This window comes from Protopterus annectens, chromosome 11.part0, assembly GCF_019279795.1.
Source record: "Protopterus annectens isolate FY-2018-M chromosome 11.part0, PAN1.0, whole genome shotgun sequence".
NCBI classification, from domain to species: Eukaryota; Metazoa; Chordata; order Ceratodontiformes; family Protopteridae; genus Protopterus; species Protopterus annectens.
Genome location: NC_056745.1, coordinates 973,600,223 through 973,627,492, shown reverse-complemented (window position 1 = coordinate 973,627,492; position 27,270 = coordinate 973,600,223). Strand labels below are relative to the sequence as shown.

General features: G+C 40.7%; 1 protein-coding gene across 1 annotated transcript in view; it reads right to left on the bottom strand.

Moving 5' to 3' along the window:
• The window catches only part of SEMA3A (semaphorin 3A), a 1,172,288-nt gene that overhangs the window by 17,676 nt on the left and 1,127,342 nt on the right, over positions 1–27,270 (bottom strand). The window contains exon 16 of the mRNA XM_044088352.1: positions 11,673–11,818. Within this exon, the coding sequence (XP_043944287.1) occupies positions 11,673–11,818 (146 nt within the window). The remainder of the gene's footprint in view (positions 1–11,672; positions 11,819–27,270) is intronic.

Here is a 27,270-nt window from a genome sequence, read left to right as displayed (position 1 = left end):
AGGCGGAACTACCTCAGATCTCGTTTGCCGCTTAGCGAAAGAGGTCTCCTTTGCCAGCTGAGGTAAGTTTTTTCTTGGTAAAATAAGAAAAAGTGTAGTTAGGGGTTTATTTTTTCCCTTTAGTGTTAGTTTAGTCTGTACTTAGTTACAGCCCACCCTATTCCCTTCCTTTCAAACTTTTTATAAAAATTTCAGTTTAAAGTTTTTAGTCAGGCCTAGTTCCCCAAGTTATTCCCTTCCTGTGTGTCTGTGTAAGGGATTAATTGGTGTGTTTGTTGGGACTGTTTGTGTTTCTCCTTCTAGGATGTCAAAAGAAGGCAAGGTCTCAGGCTTCAAGAAGTGTGACCAGTGCTGTCAGAAAATGTCTCTGACAGACGGTCACACTTCTTGTGTTTATTGCCTGGGGCCTTTGCACCTGCAGGACTCCTGTGCGTTGTGTCATGCTTTTAGCCAGAGAGTCCTGCAGGAAAGGAGGAACAAATTAATCCTCCGAGGTTTACTTAAACCTGAAGGTTCTCCTCCTAAGTCAGGGTCAGGAAAACCTCTTAAGCCACCGAAGGTTCAGGCTACTGTGTCCAAGCCTCCTCCGGTGGCTCGCCCGTCGGAGCCGATATCGGCTCCGGCCGGAGTCGATACTTCTTCTGTTCGAGTAGTGGGTTCGGTGCCGGCCGGCTCCGATACCCTGACTACTGTGGCCTTGTTGGCTCCGGCTGGAGCCGACGCTGTATCCAGCATCGGAGCCGAGAAATCCTCGGCTCCATCTGGAGTTCTAGGGACTTCGGCTCCGATGGCTTTGACCCGTAAGAGATCACGGTCCCCCTCTATTATGAGTATCCATTCGGCTCCGGGATCTCCTCTTTTGTCGGAGCGGAGCCATCGGAGCCGATCTTCGAGATCTTCCAGGCTGTCTGACCACGATTTGGAGAGGGTGGTAAGCAGGCTGTTGAAGTCTCAGGCACTGGCCCAAATGCTCCATAGCCCGTCTCAACAGACTTCGGCTATAGCCCCGATTCTTGAGATACCTCCTCCGACTCCACACCAGAGTTCGGAGCCGGAGCTTCTTGGGACAGCGACTGTTTCGATGCCGGAGCCGATACATCCTTCGGCTCCGTCGTCTTCAGCTCCGATCTCCTCCTTGAGACCTTCCTTGGAGGGATCCGGTCGTCGGGTTTCCACTGTCGGCTCCGAGGGGGCTAGTGGCATCGGACCCTTGTCCGACCCCGCTCTCCCTCTCGGGGCTTCGGCCTTGGTAAGCTCGGTGCCGACATCGGCCTCAGAGCCTTCTCTCTCCTTGGAGCCGACCATTCCTGTTTCTTCAGAGCGGGTGTGTTCCGGTCTCCCGGGGAGAGGAGCCTTTGAGGTGATGAGGAGTGTCCTGGCCTCTGAGCCTGGTCAACGGTCTATCCCTCTAGCTCCTCCCTCATCAGTGCCTGTGGATGCCTCTTGCCAGCCTCTTGCTCTCAGGCCCAGGGATCCATCGCCCCAGGTTTCCCCACTGGGAATTTCCTCCTCTTCCGAGGTTTCTCCTGACCCTGCAGGGGAACCCCTCGGAAGAGGACGGTAAGAGGAAACACACAGACTCCCTGAGTCTACTACATCTGATACCGACTTAGATGAGTCGGAGGGTTCCCCACGGTCCCCCTCTGAGGATGTCTCCTTTTCAGACATCCTTGAGCTCCTCAAACAGAGAGGGAATTGGCCCTCCATTGACCCCTCCGAGGATGAGTCGGTATACCTGGAGGCTTTGGATCCCGACCCTCCACCTCCTGGGTGTCTCCGCCTTCGACCCACTCATGCAGGTAGTGGCTCGGAAGGCGTGGACGGCTCCAGATTCTGTGGAACCTGTCCCCAGGAGACCATCCAAGTTCATCACGGCCCCTTCGGATAAACAGTTCCTGTCCAAAGGTGTCTCTGTGGATGCTATGGTGGTAGCGGCCACTAAGAAGGAACTGGCGGATCCTTCAGTACCTGTCCATCCTCCTAATAAGGACTCTAGGGCCATGGACAGGTATGGAAAGCGGATGTTTTCTTCAGCGACCTTTGCTATGCGTTCGCTGAATTACCTTTGTCACTTCGCCAGGCTTCAACGAGATATTCTCAAGGAACTGGGAGAAGTAGTCCAGGATCCTTCTGCTGCTGGGGCTCAGGAAAAGATTGCCTCACAGCTTGCTATCCTGAATTCCATATCTAACTCCTCCATGCGGCTCATATCTTATGCGGCCGATGGAGCGAGCAGGGCCGCAGGCACAGGTGTTGCTCTTAGACGCCAAGCCTGGATGCGGCTGTGTAATTTTGCGGACCCCTTTAAGGCGTCCTTCACCAACACCCCCTTTGACGGTTCGGCTTTGTTCGGACCTCAGGTGAAGGATACTTTGACCAGATGTGAGCAGGACAGTAAAACTCTTTCTGCCGTTGGAGTCCAGTTTTCCACTCCTTCTAGACCTTATCCCAAGGGTCAGAAGGGGGGGAAGATGTGGTTCTGAAAAGCCCAAGGAGCGACACCGGACACACGTGGTCAGTTTACCCCCAGAGGCAGAGGGGGTAACAATAATAGACGCCGCCCTAGAGGCAGGGGGGGTCCTCAGAACCAGGGCAACAGGGAGTCTCTTCCTGAGAAGCCCTTTCAGCATCCCTGAGGTGTTGCCCGACTGTCCACCCTTGGAGGCAATCGGGGGAAGAATTTCACTGTACCCAGTAGCCTGGCAATCCCTATCCCAAGAGAAGTGGGTACAGTCGATCATATCCGAGGGTTACAAAATCCCCTTCGAAAGGTTTCCGGTACCTCTACAATCCCTTCCAGACATCTCACCCGGTCAAAGGGATTTGGCAAGACAGGAGGTTTCAAAACTCCTGGAAAAAAGAGCCATCCAGACAGTGCCGGCAGACCAAGTAGGATCCGGCTTCTACTCAAGATTCTTTTTGGTCCCCAAAAGGACGGGAGATTGGAGACCGATACTAGACCTAAGCAGACTGAACAAGTCTGTCAAGAAGGCAAGATTCCGGATGGTCACGCTGCAATCCATTCTGCCCTTTCTGGGCAAGGACAACTGGATGTGCTCTATAGACCTTCAGGATGCGTACTATCACATAAAGATTCAGAGACGCCCAGAAGGTTTCTCCGCTGGCTGGGAGCCAGTCATTACCAATTCAGAGCACTGCCCTTTGGCCTCACTTCAGCCCCCAGAGTGTTCACCAAATGCATGGCAGTGGTCACAGCTCACCTGAGACGTCGAGGATTCCAGGTGTTTCCTTATTTGGACGACTGGCTCCTCTCCGCCACCACCAAGCATCAGCTTCTTCGGTCCAGAGACTACACCCTACAGCTTTGCAAGAAACTGGGAATTTCGGTAAATTTCAAAAACCCTCTCTGCTGCCTTGCCAATCTATCACCTTTATAGGCGCAGAGTTAAATATCACAAAATGTTAGCCAGGCTAACAGATCAAAGGATTCTGGACATCCAGAAATTTGTTCAGCTTCTGTTACTAAGCAACAAGATCAAAGCCAGGTTTGTCTTGAAAGTTCTAGGCCTAATGGCTGCGGCCATTGTTCTTCTTCCACTGGCTCGCTTCCACATGCGTCTCCTGCAGTGGATGTTATTCACGCAGTGGTCGTACCACGATCTGCCTATGAGACACGAAATCTTGGTAACACAGTCGTGCAGGGCTCATCTACGATGGTGGATATCTTCCCCGCTTCTTCATCAGGGCCGACCCTTTGTTCCCCCTCCTCCAGTTGCCACAGTCACCACGGATGCCTCCCTGATCGGGTGGGGGGGCATCATCAGGGCAGGATGGTCCACGGGACGTGGCAACCCATAGAATACCATCTGCACATAAATGTCCTGGAGATGAGAGCAGTGCTTTTAACGTTGCAAGCCCTCGACGACTTTCTTCCCACGGGGACTATTGCAGTACAGACGGACAACATGTCCGTGGTCTGGTACATCAACAAACAGGGCGGAACCAAGTCCTATCCCTTATGTCGAGAAGCTCTCAGACTTTGGCAATGGGCGATCTCTTCTCAGCGGTTTCTGATAGCAACGCACATCCCGGCAGGTCCAACCTATTGGCGGACAGGCTAAGCAGATCTATTCTGATGCCTCACGAGTGGTCTCTCAATCAATCTGTAGTAGATCAGATTTTTTCTGAAGTGGGGCACCCTTGTTGCGATCTTTTCGCTACCCCTCAAAACAGCAAGTGCCCAGATTACTTCACACTATTTTCCCTTTCAGGCCAACCCTTGAGAGACTCTCTAACCCAGGATTGGCCTCGGGGACTTCTTTATGCTTTTCCTCCCTTTCCATTGATTCCTCAAGTCATTCAGAAAGCCACCGTTTTGAGAGCCAGATTGATCCTCATTGCTCCATATTGGCCTCGACAAATTTGGTTTCCGTCTCTACATCATCATCTTCTGGTGCAGCCCTGGCATCTGGACCCAGTTCCGGATCTTTTGATCCACCAGTCGGGTCAGCAGCACCGGGCCATTCATTCTCTCAACCTCACTGCTTGGTTGCTCCACTTCCTTCCCTAGCCAGGCTACCAATGATTTCTGACTCAGTCAGAGACATTTTGGTGTCTTCTTTAAAGTCGTCCACTAGAACTATTTATGCTAGCAAGTGGCGACGTTTTTCAGTTTGGGCAAACGCCAGAAATATTGATCCTTTTACCGCTCCTGTACATTCTGTTTTGGATTTCCTGGCGGAGGTTTTTCATTCAGGATCTTCGTCATCTACAGTCAAAGTACAACTGGCTGCTATTTCCAAGTATCATGTTGGCTTGCATGACAATAACATCATGTCTCATAGGTTATGCAAGGCCTTTTAAGAGGAGTTTTCTCCTAAAACCGCCTGTGAAACATCCTCCTCCGCAATGGGATCTAAACTTAATGTTGGCATCCCTAATTCTACCTCCTTCGAACCGTCTGCTACGTGTTCTTTAAAGTTATTGACGTGGAAAACTATATTTTTACTGGCTGTTACTTCTGCAAGAAGAGTTTCTGAGATTCAGGCCCTCTGTATTCGTTCACCTTATCTGGTTTTTCATAAGGATAGGGTTTCGCTTAGAACTAACCCTTCCTTTCTTCCCAAGGTTGTATCTCAAACCAATATTAATCAATCTATTGATCTACCAGTTTTCTTTCCTAACTATTCTGACAGAGCTGAACAGAAGCTGCACTTTTTGGATGTTCATCGTCAGCTCAGGTACTACTTGCATAGGACTAAACAAATTAGAAAATCAGACCAATTGTTTGTCTCCTATGCAGAAAACAGGTTAGGTCTTCCAGTTTCTAAAGTGACCTTATCTAGATGGTTGACTTCCACCATTTCCTATGTGTACTCTCTAAGGGGCAAACGACTATCTTCTAAGCCAAAAGCACATTCGACCAGGAGTCTATCCACTTCTGTAGCCTTTCAGGATAGACTTCCCATTGACACTATTTGTGCAGCAGCTACTTGGGCCACACCTCATACCTTTGTGTCTCATTACAAGTTGGATTTGGCCTCCAGAGATAGGGCCAGTTTTGGTTCCACAGTTCTCCAGAGTCTGTTCCATTGAGCCACCCGGGATACAGGTGCTAGGGACGTGGTCCCATCCAGCAAGAATGAAGGCGAGATTGACAACTTAACATTTAGAAGTTATGTACCTACCATAACGTTCCATGTTAGTTGTCTTCTCGCCTTCTTTCTTGCACCCCTCCCTCCTTCCCCCTGGCCTGGACAGATCTTGGAGAGTTCCTATTAGATTGCTTCCTCTGGAGCATTGTTATGAGGACTTCTTTTAGGAACCATGGTTCCTAATTATGTTAGGATAGTCTTTAGCAGGGTCAGTTAGCTGCCAAACGAGATCTGAGGTAGTTCCGCCTTGCATCATGGGATATAGGGTTGCCTCGAGCTGGTAAAAGGAGTTCTCGAGCTAAAGCAAGTGCCGAGTCGGAGCCGAGGATCGGCTCCGAACCCATCCAGCAAGAAAGAAGGCGAGAGAAGACAACTAACATGGAACGTTATGGTAGGTACATAACTTCTAATTTTTGTTTCTTTAGATAGCCACGGTGCAACTTTAGCTTTTACAAGAATGGCATGGGTTGGAGCATGGTGGTTAAGGATAGCCATGAATCTGATAATGAAGTACTCAACTGCTTCTTGTAATGGGAGTTGTTTCAAGGCAGTCCAATTACATGTTTTGAGTTCATTTTGGAAGTTGTTGAGGTTAAAGTTCCTGACGTTTCTCATAGTTTTATAGGTGGGCTGGTTGGGAATGTCAGCTTTGAGCCTAATAATATAGGTAAGGCAGTGATCACTTAGATTATCGGGTAGTGTACCTGACTTGTACTTTTGGGGGTGACTGTTGATAAGTATCCAATCAAGGATACTATCTTTTACTCTATTTTTGCTAAATCTAGTGGTGGTGGAAATGATCTGAGTAAACCCATGGAAGTTTATATGGGTGGAGGGAGTTTCAGAGGAACAGGTGTTCCAATTAATGTTAAAGTCCCCCAAGACAATGGTTTCCTGGGGGTAGTTAGAAGCTAGCCAATGTAGGATATTTTCTAGATTATTGTCATTCTTGCCGGGTGGTATATAAATGCAGATAATGTATCTGCATTTATTTTTGTTTATTATTAGCTTGGTGATGAGAATTTCTGCATTGCCAAACTGGAGTGGCTGTTGGGTGTCAGTTTTTATTGTTAGGGTAGACTTGTATAGTACAGCTACCCTACCACCCTTCCTAGAGATCTGGTCCAGTCTAAGGATGTTGTACTGTGGGGGAGTTATTTCATTATCTTTGGTTATTGGTTTTAGCCAGGTTTCTGTGAGGCAGAGGATGTCAGGGGAGTGAACAGCTAAGAGTCCATGTAGACTATGGATCTTGTTATTTAGGCTTCTGATGTTGAGATGACATACCAGAAATGAGTTTGGGAGTCTATCAATCTGGGTAGTACACGTTGGGTTGTTAGATGGTGTGCTTGGATCTACTGTTGTGGATGAGCCAGGGTTGAGGTGGATGTCTCTGTCCTTCATAAGATTAATTTTTAAGTTGTTTATGAGTCTCAGGAATTTATTTATGATTTTTTCGTAGCTTTTGGTTTTTGAGCTAATGTAATAGTATTTAGTTGGGTGATGGTAATTGGAGGGTGAGGAATTAGGAGAGAGGGTGGTTATGCAGTGCTTAAACTTATTGAATGCTGGGTTAGTGTCTGAGAATTTGGGTATTGGATTTTAAGATACTGTATGTATTCATAGGAGCTTAGGTGATAAGGAATAAGTAGCAGGGGTAGCATAAGTACATGAAAAATATATATGGTGGATAAAAGATTTGAGAGAATAGACTAGCTGTGGGTGGGTTAATGTGGATAGTGGGTTGGATAGAGGGTGTATTATTATGCTAGGAGTTTTCAGGGTTCTAGAAGCACATGTAGTTGGTTAGCTAATTAAGGGGGCGTGGCAGTGGTACTATAAACGTAGTACTACTGGGAGCGGGTGGGATATGGGGGCAGGGTGGGGCGCAGAGCAAGCGAAGCGAGTGCAGTGGGGCTAAACCAGTAAAGCAGATGCCTAGAGGCAGCATGTGCAGGTATGAGTTACAAGCACACTTTTTTTGTTTTGTATGTGCCCAGCACTCTGCTCCTAAGCCCTACTGTGAAAAACTACACAGTTCCCTGCCTGCTTCTCAATTTATAATGCAGAGAGCCTGTCTTCCAATTCCCTTTATGTAGCACGCTTGTTTCACTTAGTTTTTAGAGAAATGCACTGTTTGGAGTTACAGAGTACACTATGCTCGTCAGTTTAACAGTAGAAAGCATGCTGTTTTACCGTAATTGGGGAAGAAAGAAGTCTACAGGAAAGTCTAACCCTTCCAACCGATTGCTTATCAGTTTTGTAGCATAAACATTCTACAAGCAGGAGTTACGGGGACTGTCACCAGAACTTTTGTACCCAGTTTGTTAGGTTTACAGGTGGCAAAGGTATTTTAGTGGATAGTAACCTTATTAAACAAGTTCTGTAGTGGGGGGAAAGTCTTCCATACTTGTTGCTACTCTCAGAATGACCCTATATGCTTTTACAAGCCTTTCAGGGGAGGTGAGGTAGGAACACCTAGAGAGGGGATATGATTGTTAGTACTAAACCAAGAACAGAGTAAATGCATTAAATCATTCAATACGCATGATTGTCAATCAAGTTCACATGCAACTTTTAATGTTAGCAAACAGCCGCACCCTTTCCTGTATATCAGCCTTAAGGGCTCAGTTAATATGCACGACTTGTTAACATTGATCGGGCGGTATAGCAATTTACTTGTTCATTATTTCTGTCCCTTATCAATGCTACACTATCCAGGGCAGACCACTAAGTCAGGTAATTATACAAGAAGTCAATGAAAATAACAATACAAGGATACAATATCAACAGCAAGGTGCTCACATCTTAAAACAGAATGGCGTACTCTCAGCAGAGATGCAGACAAAATAAAATTGGATGAATGAGAGCACCTAATGAAGTTATATGTTCTTATTTTCTCTTGGTAAAAAAACTGCATAAATGCAGCTGTGCTCTGATTTACTCTTTTTATTAAGCTGATGTCATGAAGTAGGAATCAACTTAAAATTCCAAAATTATTTAGTAAGATAGCTGATTGAAAAATGATCATCCACTGCAAGGATAAAATCGCAGATCTTGCAGATATTCAGAAAAGTTGCTTCAACTTTATGTTCACACTGTTGCTTCACACAGGATGATGCTGTCATAATTATTTTTATAATCTTGCTTTAGCTACAGTTCATCTAAGGACTCGTTTCTGAGCAAATCAGGTATTCCTATTATGCATTTAAAGATAATGCACACATATGTGTTTGTGTGTGTGTGTGTGTGTGTGTGTGTGTGTGTGTGTGTGTGTGTGTGTGTGTGTCTAATTGAAAAATGCTGGAACTCACTTGAGCAGGTCCTGAAATACTGAGACTTAATAGTTGAAAAAAACAGACTTGCATATACAAAGTCCGAGATGGCCATTTCTCATAATATTCCCTTTTCTCTGAGGCAGGGCAATATCTGGCTAGGTTATATACAAGTTCGGGGGTGCATATTCCCACTCATCGGAAAGGAGAAGAGTGATACTTGATATCAGTTCTTTTTCTGCATTTTCTGTGTTCCATCACTCAATGTTATGACTGACGAAATTTCAATAGGGAGCCGTGTGTGTAGGGCATTAGTCTCAACTACAGTTTATCTGGGGTATATCTAGTCTATGTGGAGCTTTTCTAGCCTGACCCTCAAGGCAAATTAATTAGGGCTAACTTGGTCAATATACAAAAAGCAAACAAATAAATAATCAGACTTTCTCTAGCATTCTTTTTTTTTCTTTTTCACTTTATCCAGTATGCTTAGCTGGTCTTTAAGCCATATATCCCTACACTCACACACTGCTTAGAAGAAGCTACAATGTGTAATGCAACTGATAAATGAAAAACTCATTTAAAAACTGCTGTAGTGCATTGGAGAATCAAAAATGTACAAAATAAGGAGGAAATGTGCCTTGTATAACCGCACTAAGAACCAAAATCCAAACAAAGCACTTGCAGACGCAGTAACCGAAGCAACTCTTCTGTAGTTACAAACAATGCAGTTTATTTAACGCCACAATAAAACCCTGTGTTTTCGTCTATATAACTTCTTCAGAATGAACAAATATAAAACCTAAACTACCTCCTTATATACTCCACCCTTATCAATTAATAAAGTAAATAATCCATTAAATCACATATATCCAACACATTATTGTTCCTAAATTGAAAACAATAATGTGTTGGATATATGTGATTTAATGGATTCATTACTTTATTATTTGATAAGGGTAGAGTATATAAGGAAGTAGTGTAGGTTTTATATTTGTTCATTCTGAAGAAGTCATACGGACAAAAATGCAGGGTTTTATTGTGACGTTAAATAAACTGCATTGTTTGCAACTACAGAAAAGTCGCTTTGGTTACTGCGAGTGCTTTGTTTGGATTTTGGTTTGCAGTGGAGAATCAGACACTAGTATCACTTATCTTTTTTTCTTTCTTATATTGTCTTTTTTTGTTTTTGTTTTTTTTTTTTTTTTTGCTTATTTCCATCTTATTTTAATCAATTAAGTAAAATTAGTGCAAATATTTGTACTTGGTTAAGACAACTAATTTTCAATAAAGAAAACATTTTTACTGCTGTCTTTCAGGATTTTTCATCAAACTGTGTCATTTACAGTACATCCGTTCCTTTGCAATATTTACTTCATATTTTATTCCTATCGTGGAGTTCAGTGGCAATGTCTTATTTTCAGACCGAGTCTGAAAGCTAACCTATTTTTTTATGAGGTAAAGGAAAATAAAGTACATAAATAGTGAAAACAAATTATTATTTTTTATTATTATTATTTTATTTGTGAGAAGTAATTATTGATTGAAGTCTATAAGTATTATTATTTCTGTTATTATTATTATCATTTGTTAGTAGTGTTGAAGTACTAATAGTATTGTTAAGCATTTATATTGATTTATGATGGGCACAATAATTTAACTGTATAGGTTTGTATCATTACATAACTATATCAAATGGTTACAAGCATATTTTACAGTGTTACTGGGCCATGATTAATAAAACTGCAGCTTGATCAGTTCCCATAGATACATTCCCACTGAATGAGAAATATTTCTAACAGTGCCCACCCCAATGTAAACTATAGCTTATCAGCATTCCCAGCACTCAACTTAATTTACATTGACTCTCTCTCTCTCTTTCAATTTTGCTGTTTATTAACTGGGCTGTTGGCTTGATACAAGGATCCTTTTCAATCAAGAACAATATTAGTGGCAAGCAATATAAACTGACTTGACCTAAAAATTACAAATTATCAAATGCATTGCAGTACAAAACAACAAAGACAAATATATGTCTTAGGACATTATTGTTCATCCTGCAGACTAGACTAAGGATTCTGAAGGTATGAGAAATACTATGATACTAAGTATGTAGATATTCAAAATAAAAAATAAGAGCCACATAATGTCAATAGGAGAGCAGGTTATCAGCCCATAACTGGAGCAATTAGTACATGTATGAAATAATAAAAGAAAATAGTCCTGACTGTGCCTGATGTCAAAGGAAAGAAATTTCCAAGCTGCATGTCCAATATTTCATAAAGGCTTATTTACAAATGCTAATGGCAAGTCAAGGAATAAAATATTTGACTGGTCTCTCATTGTCTGAACAGACAGAAATGAAGTAGGGATTCAGCTTTATTGGTAAGTTTAAGGCTATTGCCTTTGTGAATTAATTATTTGATACCGTGGTTGCTATTTGGTATAAACAAAACCATTCACATCTTAAAATGTGACAGAAACCCTTATATCAATTCAAACTAAGCAAAGGCCAAGTAAAGGAACAAAAAGTTCAGTATGAAGCATCTTCACGATGTGTTTTCAACAAACAGTATAGGATGTTCATATCCATTTAAAGGTGTTATGATCATTATACATTGTCGTGACTGCATTTCATTTGTAGGTTTATCTTTTAACTAGGCATCGTTGCTGTTTTAACGTTATAAATCTTTCTTTCTTATTATTATACACATTTCTGAAATTATTATTTATTGCATTCATCTTTCTTGTATCCCTTTTTGCCAACACTTAACAGGTACCCTACCTCCTCTTTGTGTGCATCATTTAGCTTCTGAAATTTCCAATAGACCAAAGCCCGCTGAGATTTGGGAGTGCACTCAAGGAAAGTGCTGCTGTTCTCTACCCCATAAGTGATTTTTTCTAGTACACCATTTAGTATGTTGTAATTATCTGCCAGAAGACAAGAGATAAATAAGAATGGTAACGTTAGTAACAGAAACTTCTCAATGCTAAAATTAAAATACTTACAAGTTACCGAAGCCATGTTGTAACTGCTAGTGCAGAAAACAATTTGCTAGAATTTGCTAAGTAATCTTGTACTGAGCAGGCGTTTGTGTGTGTGTGTGTGTGTGTGTGTGTGTGTGTGTGTGTGTGTGTGTGTGTGTGTGTGTGTGTGTCTGTGTGTGTGCTCTTGCATCTCTAACATACTGTTTCATGGCTTTATGAAAACAAAATTCTTCTGTGACACAATACAATAGTCTGAGCTGACATAAACATGCAATTTAGCTACATCCATATTACATACAGGGATTCTAGATGCTTCAGAGAAAACAAAGAACCGTATACTGAAATAATAGCAACATGACCTGAAAAGATCAGAATGCACACGTAAATGCATAGCCATGGATTCAGGTGACAGACAAAAACTGTTTTGTCCTTTTCCATACAAACCTCATGAACAAGCTGCAGATAGTATTTAACCAGCACTTTATTTCTTTAGTTCTTGCACCATACCGTCATAAAACATGTTCTCCCCTACATTCATGAATTATGTTCTTGATTTTACCTGTGATACTTTTGATTTAGGAGAACTCTTTAGTATCATTAAAACTGAATGCAAATGAGGTTTAAAGATAGCCAAAGAATCCATACAGTACTGTTATACAACACCCTCTCTGTGAGACAATCCTCTTTTGTGTCTTCATCCACATTCCAACTTGCATCTTCAAATTGTGTCCTCTTGTTGTCACACACCTCTTTTATGAAGTGACTAAAGAAGTAATACATGAAAACAATATTTACTCCACCAAAGCTTCTAATCTGATTTTCATCTAAAATGAATTGATTATAGGGATTCTGAGAGAAGTGTAAATGTTTAAGTTGGATGGAAGCCTAATAAACACTCTTGATGACATAACATTCAACTTCTAAGGGAAGTGTGTTGGACACACACAGTCTTGTCATAACCTATACATCAATGCTTGTGTTAGTAAGCACTGACAAATGCTTGTTTTCCTTAGATCTGCATTGTGTGAACATAAGCCAACAATAGAATTCCATATAGAATTTTCAGACCCCTTATAACAGTGCTGCAGACTGTGTGAGTGTAATTCAGGTGCATAATGAAGATGATATTCATATGAAAATGTATGACTTCAGTTATTCAGACATTTGGTCAGTCATTTAATAAGTTGCAGTACATTGTTCAAATGTTGTTGGGGGCACTACTAAACGGACTAAATATACATTATAAGTCTATATAAACAATTCCTTCAGCACACATGGAAGACCTGGTTTGGTAATATTTTCATTTTACATGCTCTCATTGCAGATGAAGCTATAGTATATTGTTAACAATCCTCAGGCTTCTATGTAGTAGCAGCATTGCATGATTTTGTTATCTCTTCTCTGTGTCGGATAACAGTTACAAGTGAAAAGTAAATGCAGATGGCAGGAAAGAGATCTGTTGGTTAAAGAAAATCTGATGTTGTTCTTTTCATTCTTCCTCACTGATGAGTTATGGATCCGACCCTCGGATCCGATTTGGGCGCATTTTTCAGACTTGGATCACTGAATCTCAAGCTCCTCCCTCTACTCATAATGCTCTATACCATCCCCTGTTCCTCAGATCTTGTTTGCTGCCATTGCAATAGAACACAGACTTTGTATTCTCCAGCTTCAGACAAAGTCTGTGGGTTTTTCTTATTTGTTATTATTGCTGCTGTATTAATTATAATCTTAATTGACCTTTGTCTTTTTTCCTCCTTCTAAATATTTGGTAGTTTTCCGCAGGTGTTAGGGGACGTTTATTCCCCTCTCACTCTATTTCCCTCTTGTGCCTTTGGCATGCTCTATATAGTTTTCTTTACTGCATTTTCCTAGTTAAAAAAAGAGCTTCTCTTTTGTAATATTGTGGCAAGTTTTCTGTAGTACAGTGAACAATCCATTTGTTAGAGTAGACGTTCTCTCTTGCATTTTTTCTAGTAAGCTTACCTCCTTTCAAAATGTCAGAAAAGACAACCAGATTTAAAAGATGCACTTCTTGTGGGCATAAAATCCCAAACTCAGATGTCCACAAGAAGTGTGTCTTTTGCCTGGGGTTGGACCATTTTAAGGCCCAGTGTGTTATTTGTGCTAAATTCAACCCTTGCACCCTTTCTAATTGGCACAATAAACTAATTCTTAAAGGGTTTCTTCCTGCTTCATCTCCTTCTTTATCTGGGGCTCATGCCCTCTTCACAGCACAAGGCTTCAAGGAAGTAAAAAAGTCAACTCTCTCCCTATCCCTGGGAGCATCTGTGGAGCCTCTGGAGAAACTCCAAAGAACTTCTGATCCAAAGAGTGTCGCAGCCCAATCAGATCCATTGAATCCCTCGGATCCAATGGAGGTTATCCAAATAAGTGGTTTTCCTCCTCCTTTGACGACACGGTTGGATCCTAGGCCCTTGGATTTGATAGTTAGGAGCCAATCTCCTAGCTTCATGCTAAAGCCTGTCTCACTTGCCCTGCCTACCAAATTGCTTCAAACTCTAACTAAACATTCCAGGCCTGCTTCCTCAACTTCTTCCAGATCCTCTAGGAGCTTGATGGAGGCCAATATGGACAGGATGATGCAGAAATTCCTCAGGGCTCAGTTCCAGATGGGGTTCTTGCTAACTCCATCCCCTCTTGGATCCATGAGTGTCTCTACTTAGCCTATAAAGTGTCCTTCTCCTATCCAACCCATGGTTTTGGAGCCCTAGGATCATAGATACACAAGAGAGTCAGAATCATGTCTGAGGAAACCCTCATCTTCGACTGCAGCTGTGTCCCTAACCAGCCTTGTTCCAATGCTGTCAGCTCAGAGCGAGTCTCGGATCTGAGAGGTTGGGTTTGGCTCTGACACTGTCTGATCCATCCCTTCCTGTTGGTGCCTCGGCCTTCAACAGCTCAGGTCTGATTCTCAGTGGAGGGCTGAGATCTGGGGTGGGCTCCAACCTTTCATCCTCAGCTGGCTCGGCTCCAGGGATATTGGGAGGGGTTTCCCTGGGTCCATCAGCCTTTAAGATCATGGAAAGGGTCTTCTTGTTGTATAGAAATCCATCCTCTCACATCTCAGATCCTATCCCATGCCTTGCATCGGTTCCACAAGCTGAGCCCATCATTCTTGCTCCTTCTGCTCAGCCTAACCTAGGAAGCCTCTACACTCATTCCCCAGATGGTTTTTCCCCATTCATCAGATACCTCCCCTGACACCCCACTAAGGAGGTTCCTCGAAAGAAGATGTGCAAGAGGAGGTATATTGACTCTCCAATGGAGTCCCTCACTGAGGACACTGACTTCGATGAGGGAGAGGAATCCCCTACATCACCATCTGATGACATTTCCTTTGCAGACATCTTGGAAATCCTGAAACAAAAAGGTGGGTGGTGTTCCCAAACTCCTTCTTCTAAGGAGTCAGTCATTTTGGAGGCTTTCTGGGCAGGCCCATCTATGTTTATTCTTCAGACTTTGTTTCAAACAACGATACAAACAATAAAAAACAGTAACCATAAAGCGCTTTTTGTCTCACCTCTTAGTGAGACTTCATCAGACAGTTGCAACAAGAATGTTTCAAACAGTAAATACAAATTCAAACCACATCGACTTCCTCCAAGCAAAAGACAAACCTGCCTCCAAGGTAAGCAGGAAAGAACAATTAACCCATTGTATGCTTCTTTAAAAATCCACCTTCTTGTAAAACAAGTATGCATGCAGTAAATATATTTGTATATGTGTAAATATAAATATAGCTCATCAGTTCGAAAACACTCTTAAAAGACCTTTTAAAAGTATATTCAGAAATATTTAAAAACCATGCTAACATTAAAACCAGTAGTTTTACATTGGAGCAAAGGTGTCCCTGTTGATTCCATTGTTGTGGTGGCAGCCACTATAAAGGACCTAGCTGAGCAAAGCACCTCTGTCCATCCATGAAACAGGGAGTCCAGGGCGATGAAGAGATTTGTAAAGCATGTCTACACTACAGCGACATTTGCACTGAGGTTGTTAAATTATTTAGCACACTTTCCCACTTGCAAAGAGATTTGATCAACGAGCTCTCAAACTCTGTTGCTGAGACCATGGTGGTGGAGGACCTCAAAAAGGTCTCCCTCCAACTGGCTACTCTATCATCTATTGCTAATTCTTGAATGAGGTTGATGTCCCACACAGTGGAGGGTACCTCATAAGCAGCCAGTTCAGGCATAGCTGTAAGGAGACATACCTGGATGAGGCTATGCTTTTTTGTGGAACCCTTTAAGGCATCCTTTGTTATTGCTCCCTTTGATGGTTTCTCTCTGTTTGGACCATCAGTGAAAGATTTGCTTATCTGCAGTGAACAGGAAAGAAAGACCCAGTCTACCATGGGAATTAAGTTTTTTACCCCATAGACGACCTTTTCTAGAAATTAAAAAGAACAAATGGTGATACTTGGGATTAACATGGCTAGGCTAGTAAAGGCTGTAGGTCTGCTAGCCTAGTAACCTCCTATGAACCCATCAGCCTATCCTATGGAAGAAAACTTGTTTCTGGAAGTCTCAGGGGCCTTTTCAGATCCATGAGGGGACACTTCCTCCAGAGGCAGATGAGGAGGTTTCAGTGGTAGATGCTACCGCAGTGGCAGATGGTGGTCACAGAACCAGGGCTTCAAAGATTCTTTTTCTGACAGGCCCTATCAGCGCTCCTGAAGTGCTGCCCAACTGTCCATCTCTGGAGGCAGTCGTGGGATCATGTTTCCCTGCACCTAGACACCTGGACAAACATTACAAGCAACACTTTGGTGCTAAGCATAATATCCAAAAGATATTACATTCCCTTTTCCCTTCCACCTCCAGGACCCAGGAGAAAACTCCCCGACATTCCACCCAGTCAGAGGAGATATGCATCTCTTGAAATTCAAAAGCTGCTACTAAAAAGAGTCATCCAGGAGTTCCCAACAGAACAATTAGGATTCAGAACTTACTTCCACTTCCTTTTGGTACCAAAGAAGGCAGGAGACCTAAGACCAGTTCTGGATCTCAGCAATCTGAATCTCTGTATAAAGAAGTCAAAGTTCAGAATGGTCCTGGTTCAGTCTAGCCTGCCTCTTCTGTGCAAGGACAGTTGGTTGTGCTGTATAGATCTTCAGGATGTGTACTATCACATCAAAATAGACAGGCATTCCAGGAGACACCTGTGTTTTCAGCCGGGGGGGGGGGGTAATCACTACCAATTCATAGCACTGCCCTTTGGCCTCACCACAGCCCCCTGAATATTCATCAAATATATGGCAGTCGTAGCAGCTCGCCTGAGGCTCAAAGGTTTTCAGGTGTTTCCCTATCTTGATTATTGGCTCCTCACTGCTCCAACAAGGCATCAATTTTTGCAAGCCAGAGATTGCTTGCTTCAGATCTTCAATTCCCTAGGCATCACAATAAATCTTGTAAAACCCAAACTGACTCCTATACTAGATCTAGAATTCATAAGAACGCAACTGAATACTATGAATCAGGTGGCTTCACTGCCTCTTCACCACATCACATCTCTGAGAAGTCAAGTGGGGGACTTACTATCTCATTCATCCTCACCAGCAAAACTAGTGTTGCAACCTCTTGCATCAATGTCAGCTGCCATTATTCTAGTTCCTCTAGCAATATCCTTCATGCAAATTCTCCACTGGACCTTAGCAGTCCAGTGGTCTACTCTATACCAGCCTCTATTTCTCCCCATTGGGCTCACTCCAGTTTGCAAATATCATGTTCGATGCTGGATACAAGCAGGTGGGCAGGCCATTCTCTCTTCTCCCTCCAATAGCCACAGTGACCATGGATATGTCCCAGTTGGGGTGGGGGGGTATTACAAGGGAAGGATGGTCCAAGGCACAAGGTTTCCCAGAGACCAAGCTGTATATGAATGTCCTTGAGATGAGAATAGTCCTTCTACTGTTGCAAGCCTTTCAGACATGCTCACTCTGGGGACTATTGTTGTCCATATCGACAACATGTCAGTAGTCTGGTACATCAACAAACAAGGAGGAACCCATTCCTACCCATTGTGCAGAGAGGCCATGAGGATCTGGGAATGGGCAATCTCTTCAGACCGCTTTCTAATTGCAGTGCACATACCAAGGGCCAACAGGCTAGCAGACTGACTCAGCAGGTCCATTTTGATTCCTCATGAGTTGTTGTTTGGTCAGTAAATAGAGAACATGATATTTAGCCACTGGTGTCAGCCTTGCTATGATCTATTTGCCTCTCCCCTCAACAACAAGTGCAGTAGGTACTTCACTCTGATCCCTCTTCTGGGGGAGTCACTGAGGGATAATCTGATTCATGAGTGACCCCCATGTCTCCTTTATACCTACCGACCTCTCTGATTGATCCCCAAGTTTCTGCAGAAAGAAAATAGTCTGAAGAGCTCAGTCATCCTTATTATCCCCTTCTGGCTTTGACAGGTATGGTTCCCCTTCCTAAGGTCTCACCTGAAATATCCTCCACAGATACTGGAGCCCAATCAGGACCTCCTCTCTAATTCAACACAGTTTCATCATCCCAGTCTCCATGTCGTCAAGTTGATTGCATGGTTTCTCCAATTCCAGTGATAGTAAACAGTCCAGGGTCACTCCCCCAGTGTGTGATATTATCTTGGCTTCTCAGAGAGTCTACAATTGCAAAGGAAAGTGTTTCTCTATTTGGCCTCTAAAGAGAACACTGACCCCTTATCAGCGCCTACTTCTGCCATCCTCATTTTCCTTAGTACTCTTTTTAAAGAAGGGGCTAGTTTCACTACTATTAAACTTCAGCTAGCAGCAATATCTAATTTCCACACTGGAGATGCATCCTCTTCTCTGTCAACTTTCAGGTTATGTAAAGCATTTATGAAAGGAAACGTCCTCATTAGTCCTCCTTGGGACCTCACTGTGGTTTTACAGGGGTCAACTCAGAAACCTTTTGAACCAGCCAAGAGCTGTGATATGAAATTTATTTTTTTCTTTCAAAAATATCTTTTTGGTGGCTATCACTTCAGCAAGAAAATTTTCTGAACTCCAGGCCTTACCAGGTACACCTCCTTTCATTGTTTTCCATAAGGATAGGGTTTCCCTACACACTAACCCTTCCTTTATGCCTAAAGTGGCCAGGAAAACTAACATTAATCAAGACATTCAATTAACAGCCCAGTCTTCTTTCTAAACTTTACCAATTGAGGAGAATATGTGCTATATCTTCTGGACATTCATAGACAATTACTTTTTTATCTTCACAGAAGTCACACTAGCTATTTGTATCCTTCACTCCTACATGCCTAGGTCAAGCAGTTTCCAAAGTTACTCTGGCTAAATGTGTTACTGGCTACATTTCATTGATTTATTCCCAAAATGGGTTGGAATTGCCTCGCTCTCACATAGCCCATTCCACCAGATCTATGGTTACTTCATCATTTTCCTCAAGAAAGTCCATTGATGATTTTTATGCTACAGCCATTTGGTCAAACAATCATACCTTTGTTGTCCATTAACAATTGGACATTGCCTTTAGAAACAGGGATTCCTTTGGCTCGACGGTGCTCTAACATATCTTTCCTTGAGTGCCTCCCAAGAATCACATGGATGGCAACTCTGACCCATCAATGAGGAAGAATAAAAAGGACGTCAGATTTACAAGTTATGTACTTACTAAAACTTGGCATCTGTGTTGTCCTTTTTCATTCTTCCTCACCTCCCAGCCATTCCTTGGCCTTGTCTCTCCTAGAAAGACCTTTGGAAGACTTTGTAACGCACATGTTCCATGATAGAGCCTCAGTCTCTGTTCTGTCTATCCTGCCTTTATTATCCAGTGGGCAGTAAGGCAGAAAACTTGATCTGAGGAATAGAGGATGGTATAGAGCATTATGAGTAGAGGAAGGAACTCAAGATTCAGATCCAAGTCTGAAAAGTGCAGCTGAATCAGATCCGAGGGTCAGATCCATAAGTCATCAGTGAGGAAGAATGAAAATAGATAACACAGAAGCCAAGTTATGGTAAGTGCATAACTTTTAATTTATAGCATGCAGTAACAGCAGACTTGGGTATCTTGCAATTTATTATTTCTACGGAAGCTAATCAAGTCAATTATGACTTTTAATCATAAGCATATAGATTCATAGACAGTTAATAGGCATGCCATTCAGGAGACCACTGAATAGCCTATCCCAATTTTCCAAATTCCCCAGATCCCTGACTAGTTAAGTAACTTGCTTAAAGTTGCACTGGTCAGTTTATCCTAAGGCATTTACCTTGCAGCAGTTGTGTCAATTTAATTCAGCACCCCCCCCCCCCTCAATATAGGCCTCATTGGTACACCTCTTTACTCCCAGATCACTTAAAATCACATAACATTATATTGGCTAGTTTTAGAGCTTCAAAAAGCTTAAACAAAATCATTCTTCCAGACGAAGTATGAAGATCAGTGATTCCTCTGTAGGGATGTCTAGCTTGGAATATTGATGGTAGGATGCTATCAAATAAGCAATGCAAGGGCTTAGGTATTGCTTGGCTGAAGTTTATTCCAAGAAGTAAAGAGCATGTGAATGACTGTTGCTCAGATGGCATGCTAATGATGTTAATATGAAGCAGAAGAATTTGCTCAACAAAATCAACCCAGTTAGTATCTTCTCTGACATAATTAACTTGATCATGTTCCTAAAAAGCAGTGTCCTTTTCCTTTTGGAACACAGGTTTGCTTTATGTTCCAGGGATACTGGACACCAGAAAGGAGGCTTAGGGCACATGGATCATTTTATCTGTAGGTGGAACAACAGAGACAGACTCCTTTCTACACAAATATTGGTACTGCACATATGGCAAGAGCTTTTGGAAGGGGTCTGACATATTGAGCATCATGGGGGCTTTTTTTAACCCAAACTACTATTCAGGAGGCAGGAGGGCATGATTTGCTATGTATAACTGGGTATTGTTGTGAGAGTGTATATTACCTCCGAGCTGAAAAACACCACAAAATCTGATCTGAAGTTCAAACTGAAATTTGAAATTTAGTCTGTCTTTGTTAATAAAGTATGCCAGATGTTTATCTTTCCTTTATACTTTTCTAAATATTGGTCACCCAAGGATAGGTACAATCAAACCAACATGAGTTTAAATAACTTGGTGAGCTCTGTTCCTTATCTGCTTTGATGAAAAATATCTAAAAACTGAGACTAGATGAGAAAAAGTAATTAGAGATTGTGTTGCTAGCACTCCTTAGTATGTCAGTATTTACAACCACATTTAGTTAACCTGCAGCTAAAATTTTCCTATGTATATTTCCATATTTTAACTTACGATAAACTCAAGCACATTCTGTGCACAATATAACTATTTATGATATGTAATGTAATTTTAGTTTGATGTTTTAAAATTATCAAAATATTTACTTAAACCGTTATTTGACAGAGTATTTGGATAAAGCTTATATTTAACTGTTTATTTTATTTGGAATGTAAATTAAACTGTATGTGGAAGATTTTGTTTAACTAATAAATATGTTTGAAAAAAAGAAAAAAAAATCCTGTCTAAATGCATGTCAGCTTTATAGTTCATATTATTATATGTAAATAATGCACATAGGTAGCCATTGCTGTTACGCTGTTTTTTAAATGTTTTTAGCATATTGATGGAGATCAGTTTGGTTTAATACAGCTGGTTTCTGATTGCATAAAAAGTATTGAAAATATGGAGTAATTTAATTTCATTGCAAAGTCCCAAAGTAAGAAAGAATAAGAAGTAAAAGTGATATGACATTTTAGAGTAATGGCACTGTACACATAACACATGCAAAAACAAAATGTAGTAAATTTTCAGTGAGATGTAAGTTACAGATAAGAAACTGCTAAATGCACTTATTGCTGGAGTAATTAGGTCTTCTATCAATAACAGTTACGCAGGCGTCATAAATGGTACAAGTGCTTTATCAGGAGTGTATATTAACAAACAATGCAGATGTTTAAATACGCTTCTTAATATCTTTGTAATGCTTCACTATATAATGGCATGCTTTATACATATCATAATAAGGCAGTTTACTTGTGCCTGAAGTACTCGGTTTTTATTTGGTGTGTGTGTGTGTGTGTGTGTGTGTGTGTGTGTGTGTGTGTGTGTGTGTGTGTGTGTGTGTGTGTGTATGTGTGTGTGTGCACGTGTGTGTGTGTGTCTGTGTTTTGGGAAAGTGTGCAGGGAAAATTGGTAATTATTTTATGTCTGAGAAATTAGAGTTTTTTTTTTAGAGTACTGCATATGCAGGCTGTAAATTAGGGCATACAAAATATTACTATAAAGAACAAAAAAGAGGTTTTCACAGAATTACAGAATATACTAATAATTTTACTAAACAAAAGGAGTGTCTGCAATAAAAGTTAGAGTTCAGTGTTTGGGTGAGCATTTTCAGAGATAATACATACAAAACCTTAAGTCCTGTAAATGGCATACTTAGTGCTATAAATTAACCTCAACTCCGTAATACATATTGATAATTTTTAATTCACATTTTTACTTAATATATGGTTATTTTTATTCATATCCTTCTTATAAAGATAAATCTGCAGGGGAAGCAACAACAACAGTACACTGCTTATTAAAAAAGTGTGGTATTGGGCTTTTGTGAATTTTCCAGTGTTGGAAAATATTCAAAATGGATAATAGCAAAGTCTTTTCTAATTATGTCATCCATGAAAGGGTAAAGAATAACTTCAGATCATTTATATGAAGCAAACAAGATTATTGCTTTAACTAGACATACTAGAGATAGAAAGAAGAAACAGCTTGGATTATAATTTGTTTTGTCCTAGAGGTAAGCAACCCAATCAACTATGTTGAATCCTAAACCTGCAGGTGGCTTTTATGTTGTAATCATTATATGCTTATAGACACAGAAAATAAACAGACACAGATGTGCAATCATATGATTTTTATTAAGAGGTGGACTTAGAAATGTTGTGTGGTTGTATATTTTTGTTAAAGCAACTGTTCTGCATTATCTTTCCAATAATTATTTATTTTAATTAGCAATCTCAAATCACCAGTGCATGTGAAAAAGTGGATGTATTATTATGTAAACTAATCAAAGTAGAATTAACTAGATGTAAAAGCGTCAAAGTGTGTGTTTGATAATATTAGTGTTTCTGCAAGTATCTGTACAAATGTTTCATTAAGTATGTCATTTATTGCTAGTTTATATGTTTAATTCTATGATTATGTAATTTGTCAGACAGAGTAGAGTAGTATGGTATCATATTTCATTTCTCCTGACTCATATTTCTACAATTGTGCAATTCATTGAGGACTTTACTATAAGACAAAATGAATGATGCTGAGAAATTCTGAATACAGACCTACTCCCAATCAGTAGATATCTTTAAGAACAGGTAAAAGCTACATTGTCCAAAGCCAAGAATACACCATCCATGGGACCTGATAATATCCGTGTCTGCATCCTGCATGAGCTACAAATGAACTGGCACCACATTTGTGTGCCCTGTTCAATCACAGCCTTACCTCAGGCTATGTCCCTAACAAATAGCGCACTGCTACAATCATCCCTCTCCGTAAATGGGGAGCAACTACAGACACTGGAAACTATCACCCCATTAACCTGAGTCTGGTATGCAAAGCAATGGAGTGCATCATCATAGACATGCTTGACAAAGATATAGGCGATCTCCAAGCTCTTGTCCCCACACAGTTAGGCTTTGTCAAGGGGAGATCCTGCCTGCTAAACCTTGTTGACTTCTTCGAGGCAGTCACCAAGGCTGTGGATGAGGGTAAGGTAGTGCATACAGCCTGCCTCGACCTGGGAAAGGCTTTCGATACCATTCCTACTCAGGTATCCTTGATAAACTCACCAAACTTGCTGGCAGGACAGTTTTATCTCCCAAAGACTGCCCATACTCTGGAATAAGCTTTCCATTCATGTCAAGCAGAGCACCTCGCTGGCCCTCTTCAAGAGAAATAACTCCAGGGAGCATTCCAGTTGCCCTATTAGATTGGGCACCTGTGAACCAACATCGGGTGACACGGTGCCTGGGTAATTTTTTTGGGCTAGGCTTGTAAAGGCTCCAGTGCCATTAGCCTAAGATACACCTATGAACCTATGAACAGATTAATAACATTAACCTTCAGACTAGTCAAGTTCTAGACCAGCCAACTGTTACTGCTACTGACCTGAGAAGGCTAAAAAGAATTATTTTACTCATCGCATACCATTAGACAAAATTCAGTCTGAGCTCGGAATCCACCATCCTCAAAATCAATGAAGAGATGTTAGCTGGTGCTCCTATAAAAGTACTAAAGATTCCTCTAATCTCAAAATTGGCAAGATGAATGAATAACCAGGGACTCTTAATTATGGTTGTTAATTTTCTTGATTTATTTATTTTCATGAGCTGAACTCCAAAGAATTATTCCTGGGACTGTTAAGTGTAATTTTTAATCATTACAATGATTGGATTAGAATTGCTTGATTTATCTATAAAACAAGTAAAACAAGCCAATGGAAATTAGTGTTTTGGCCTAAAGTTCCAAGTTCCACGAATTCTCCCATTTTCTAATAATCTGGCACTTCATATTTTGGTATTTTATAGTATTTTCCATGAAAATGGAAAATCAATCTCTTTGCAAATAACATCTTAAACAGAAGACAGAAAATATTATATTCTTCTACTGGGCATATTCAGTTAACAGTCCAACCCAATTTGTCTAAGAAATGACCAGAGTATCCAAGATCTCCTAAGCTTAAAAACTGGGCAACTTCAGTACTGTATTGTAATACACAGACTGCGAATTAAGATTTTACTAAATAATAAAAAAACAGGTCAGAAGAAAATCACCAAATGAGCATATAATCAAGTGTACATCAAGCCTACTGTTACCAATTAACCAAGGATATGTTATGATATAGGTATAGTTAATAGCAAACCTCAGAGATATTTAGAGATATTTATGTTTTTTGCTGAACCGTAATAGTACTCACCTTACTAAAATGCAATAGTTTCACATCTGCACTTAAGTAGTGCTGCAGTTAGGATGACAGAACACGTCAAGCTGATAGCCTATAAATAAGAGATTAAGGCTCCTGTAACATCCAATGTTTGAGTAAAACTGTCCTTTAAGTTTTTGAAAATATAATAAAGAACTGTGAGCTGGTAAAATAAGTGCTAATCAAGAGTATTACTGGATGGACTGTGGAAAAAATGTTATGCGAGCAGCTCTGGGAAGTCGCATACACTAACTGTTATCTGAAATTCTCTAGTCACACTCTTAGCTCTGCTCTGGTTAACTACATCAATAAAATGTGCTCATGTAGATCTAGTCATGCTGCAACTCCTCCAGCATAGAGTACACAATGTACGAGTTACACAAACTTGTAAATTGCATGTCGGGTCAGCTGTTGAGGTTATGGAAAAAAGTGATTGTGGATACCTGAGCGTAAAAGCATATTAAGTTGAAAAAAATATAATGAAGGCTTTCTAGTGCCTATATGTCATAAAAGGAAAATGTACTGATGAGCTAATGATAATTTATGCAGTTTTCCTAGCTTTATAATTCACCATGTGTCACACAACATCCTAAATGAAAGTGAATATACTGTCTGGGGTTTGAGAGTTCCCATAGTTAATTTAAAACTCAGATTTATCCAGTTCCTGATATCCACTTTATCATATTCAGACTTGCAGGGGAGTCAAAGCATATCCCACCAAGCAACAGGCAAATGGCAAAGAATTAGTCTTGGGTAGATTCCCAATGTACTGCAGAATAGACACAAAAGGTCTGTGGCAATTTAGATGATAACATTTTACCCTCCTGCCGCATGTATTTGGAATATGGGAGGAAGCCACATTCCCCGACAAATTCCATGTAGACACAGAGAAGACATGAAAATCCTTTGCAGAAGACACTTTAGCCAGTAGCCAAATGAAAGAATTCCCTTCTGTGAAATAGCCTTTGCAATTTTATTGATATTTAAAAAAAAGTGTCTGTTTCAGACTTCTAGAAAACATACTGGTGTGTTCTTGGTGCAAACAATATCACGTACCAGGATATTTTTCCTTTTCTTTTTTTTTACTAATGTTTTTAGGTATGCACTAAATACCATGGCAACTTACAATAAACTCATATGTTTTTTTTTTCCTTTACACTACTCAGGTCAAACATCCGAATATACAATGCTATTTCAGACATATGACCTTTGGTCTTAAGAATTTCATCACTAATGGTTGTTGAAAACACATCAGACATATACACATGGATATGAGACATGAGAAGGTAAAAATCTATCAGGCGTGTTCCCCATACCACAGGAAAGAAACATACAAGGCTGCAAATGAACTATGATCTTTGGTCATGTTATTCACAGCAGGATATCTAAGAGTGAGTGGTGAATAAAGGGTATCTGAGCTCCTGACTCTACTCAATAGCTGAAATATTCAAGGGCTGATTATTTGCAAGTCTGGTGAAAATATCTCTTCCATTATAAATGTAAAATACATGCAGATAACAGGGCTCAATATGATAGTCTCAAAATGTGCAACTATATTGGAATTTTGAAAACTTTATTCAGATTAGCTTCTCCCTATGTTATAGCAAAACCCCATCACTAAACTTAACATTTAGGAAAGTTGCCGTAAACTTTCTCAAAATGACAAAGTGTTTTCAAATTACTTGTGCAGTACAATGTCAAACTTTTAAAAGGTTCAGCTTCATTACAGTCTTCTTCAGGGAAGGTAAGACTTTTACATAACAATCCTATAAGCAAACTTCATGGCTTGTTCAAAGCATTAAACCCTAATAATTGTTTCCAGACAACAGTATCCTCGAAGTTAAAACACCGTAGCTCTCAAAGGTCTTTCACAGACTGCATTTCCAAATGACAGAATATCCCAACTAACTTGAATGTGTCTGCACACATTCCCTAAAATAAATATGGAAGACTGGTAGATCACTAACAGTGTAACTGTATTAATAACACTAGAGTAACCACCATATTACTATGAATAAGTTAATAAACAATTAAATAAATATGTTCTTATCTATATATGCATCTGAATTAGAAAATACTTTACAGTTTTGAAAACAATTTTAAAACCTCTGTAGACACATGTCCAGTTATGACAAACATCAAATATTAAAAAAAAAACGTGAAGTAGACTTTCATTAATTGAATAATTCACCTTAAATTACTCATTGCATTAAACACTGACTCTTGAGTTACAGTTTTGTATTTTAACAGTCTCATATTATAAATATGGGGTTCAAAATGTCTGAACTGGGAAATTGTCCACACATTTAGCATAGATTGCTATACAAAATGAGAGCATCAAGCGAGAGGCACTTGGCTCAATGGTCAAAGGAATGTCAACATTCTTATGACCCAAAAATA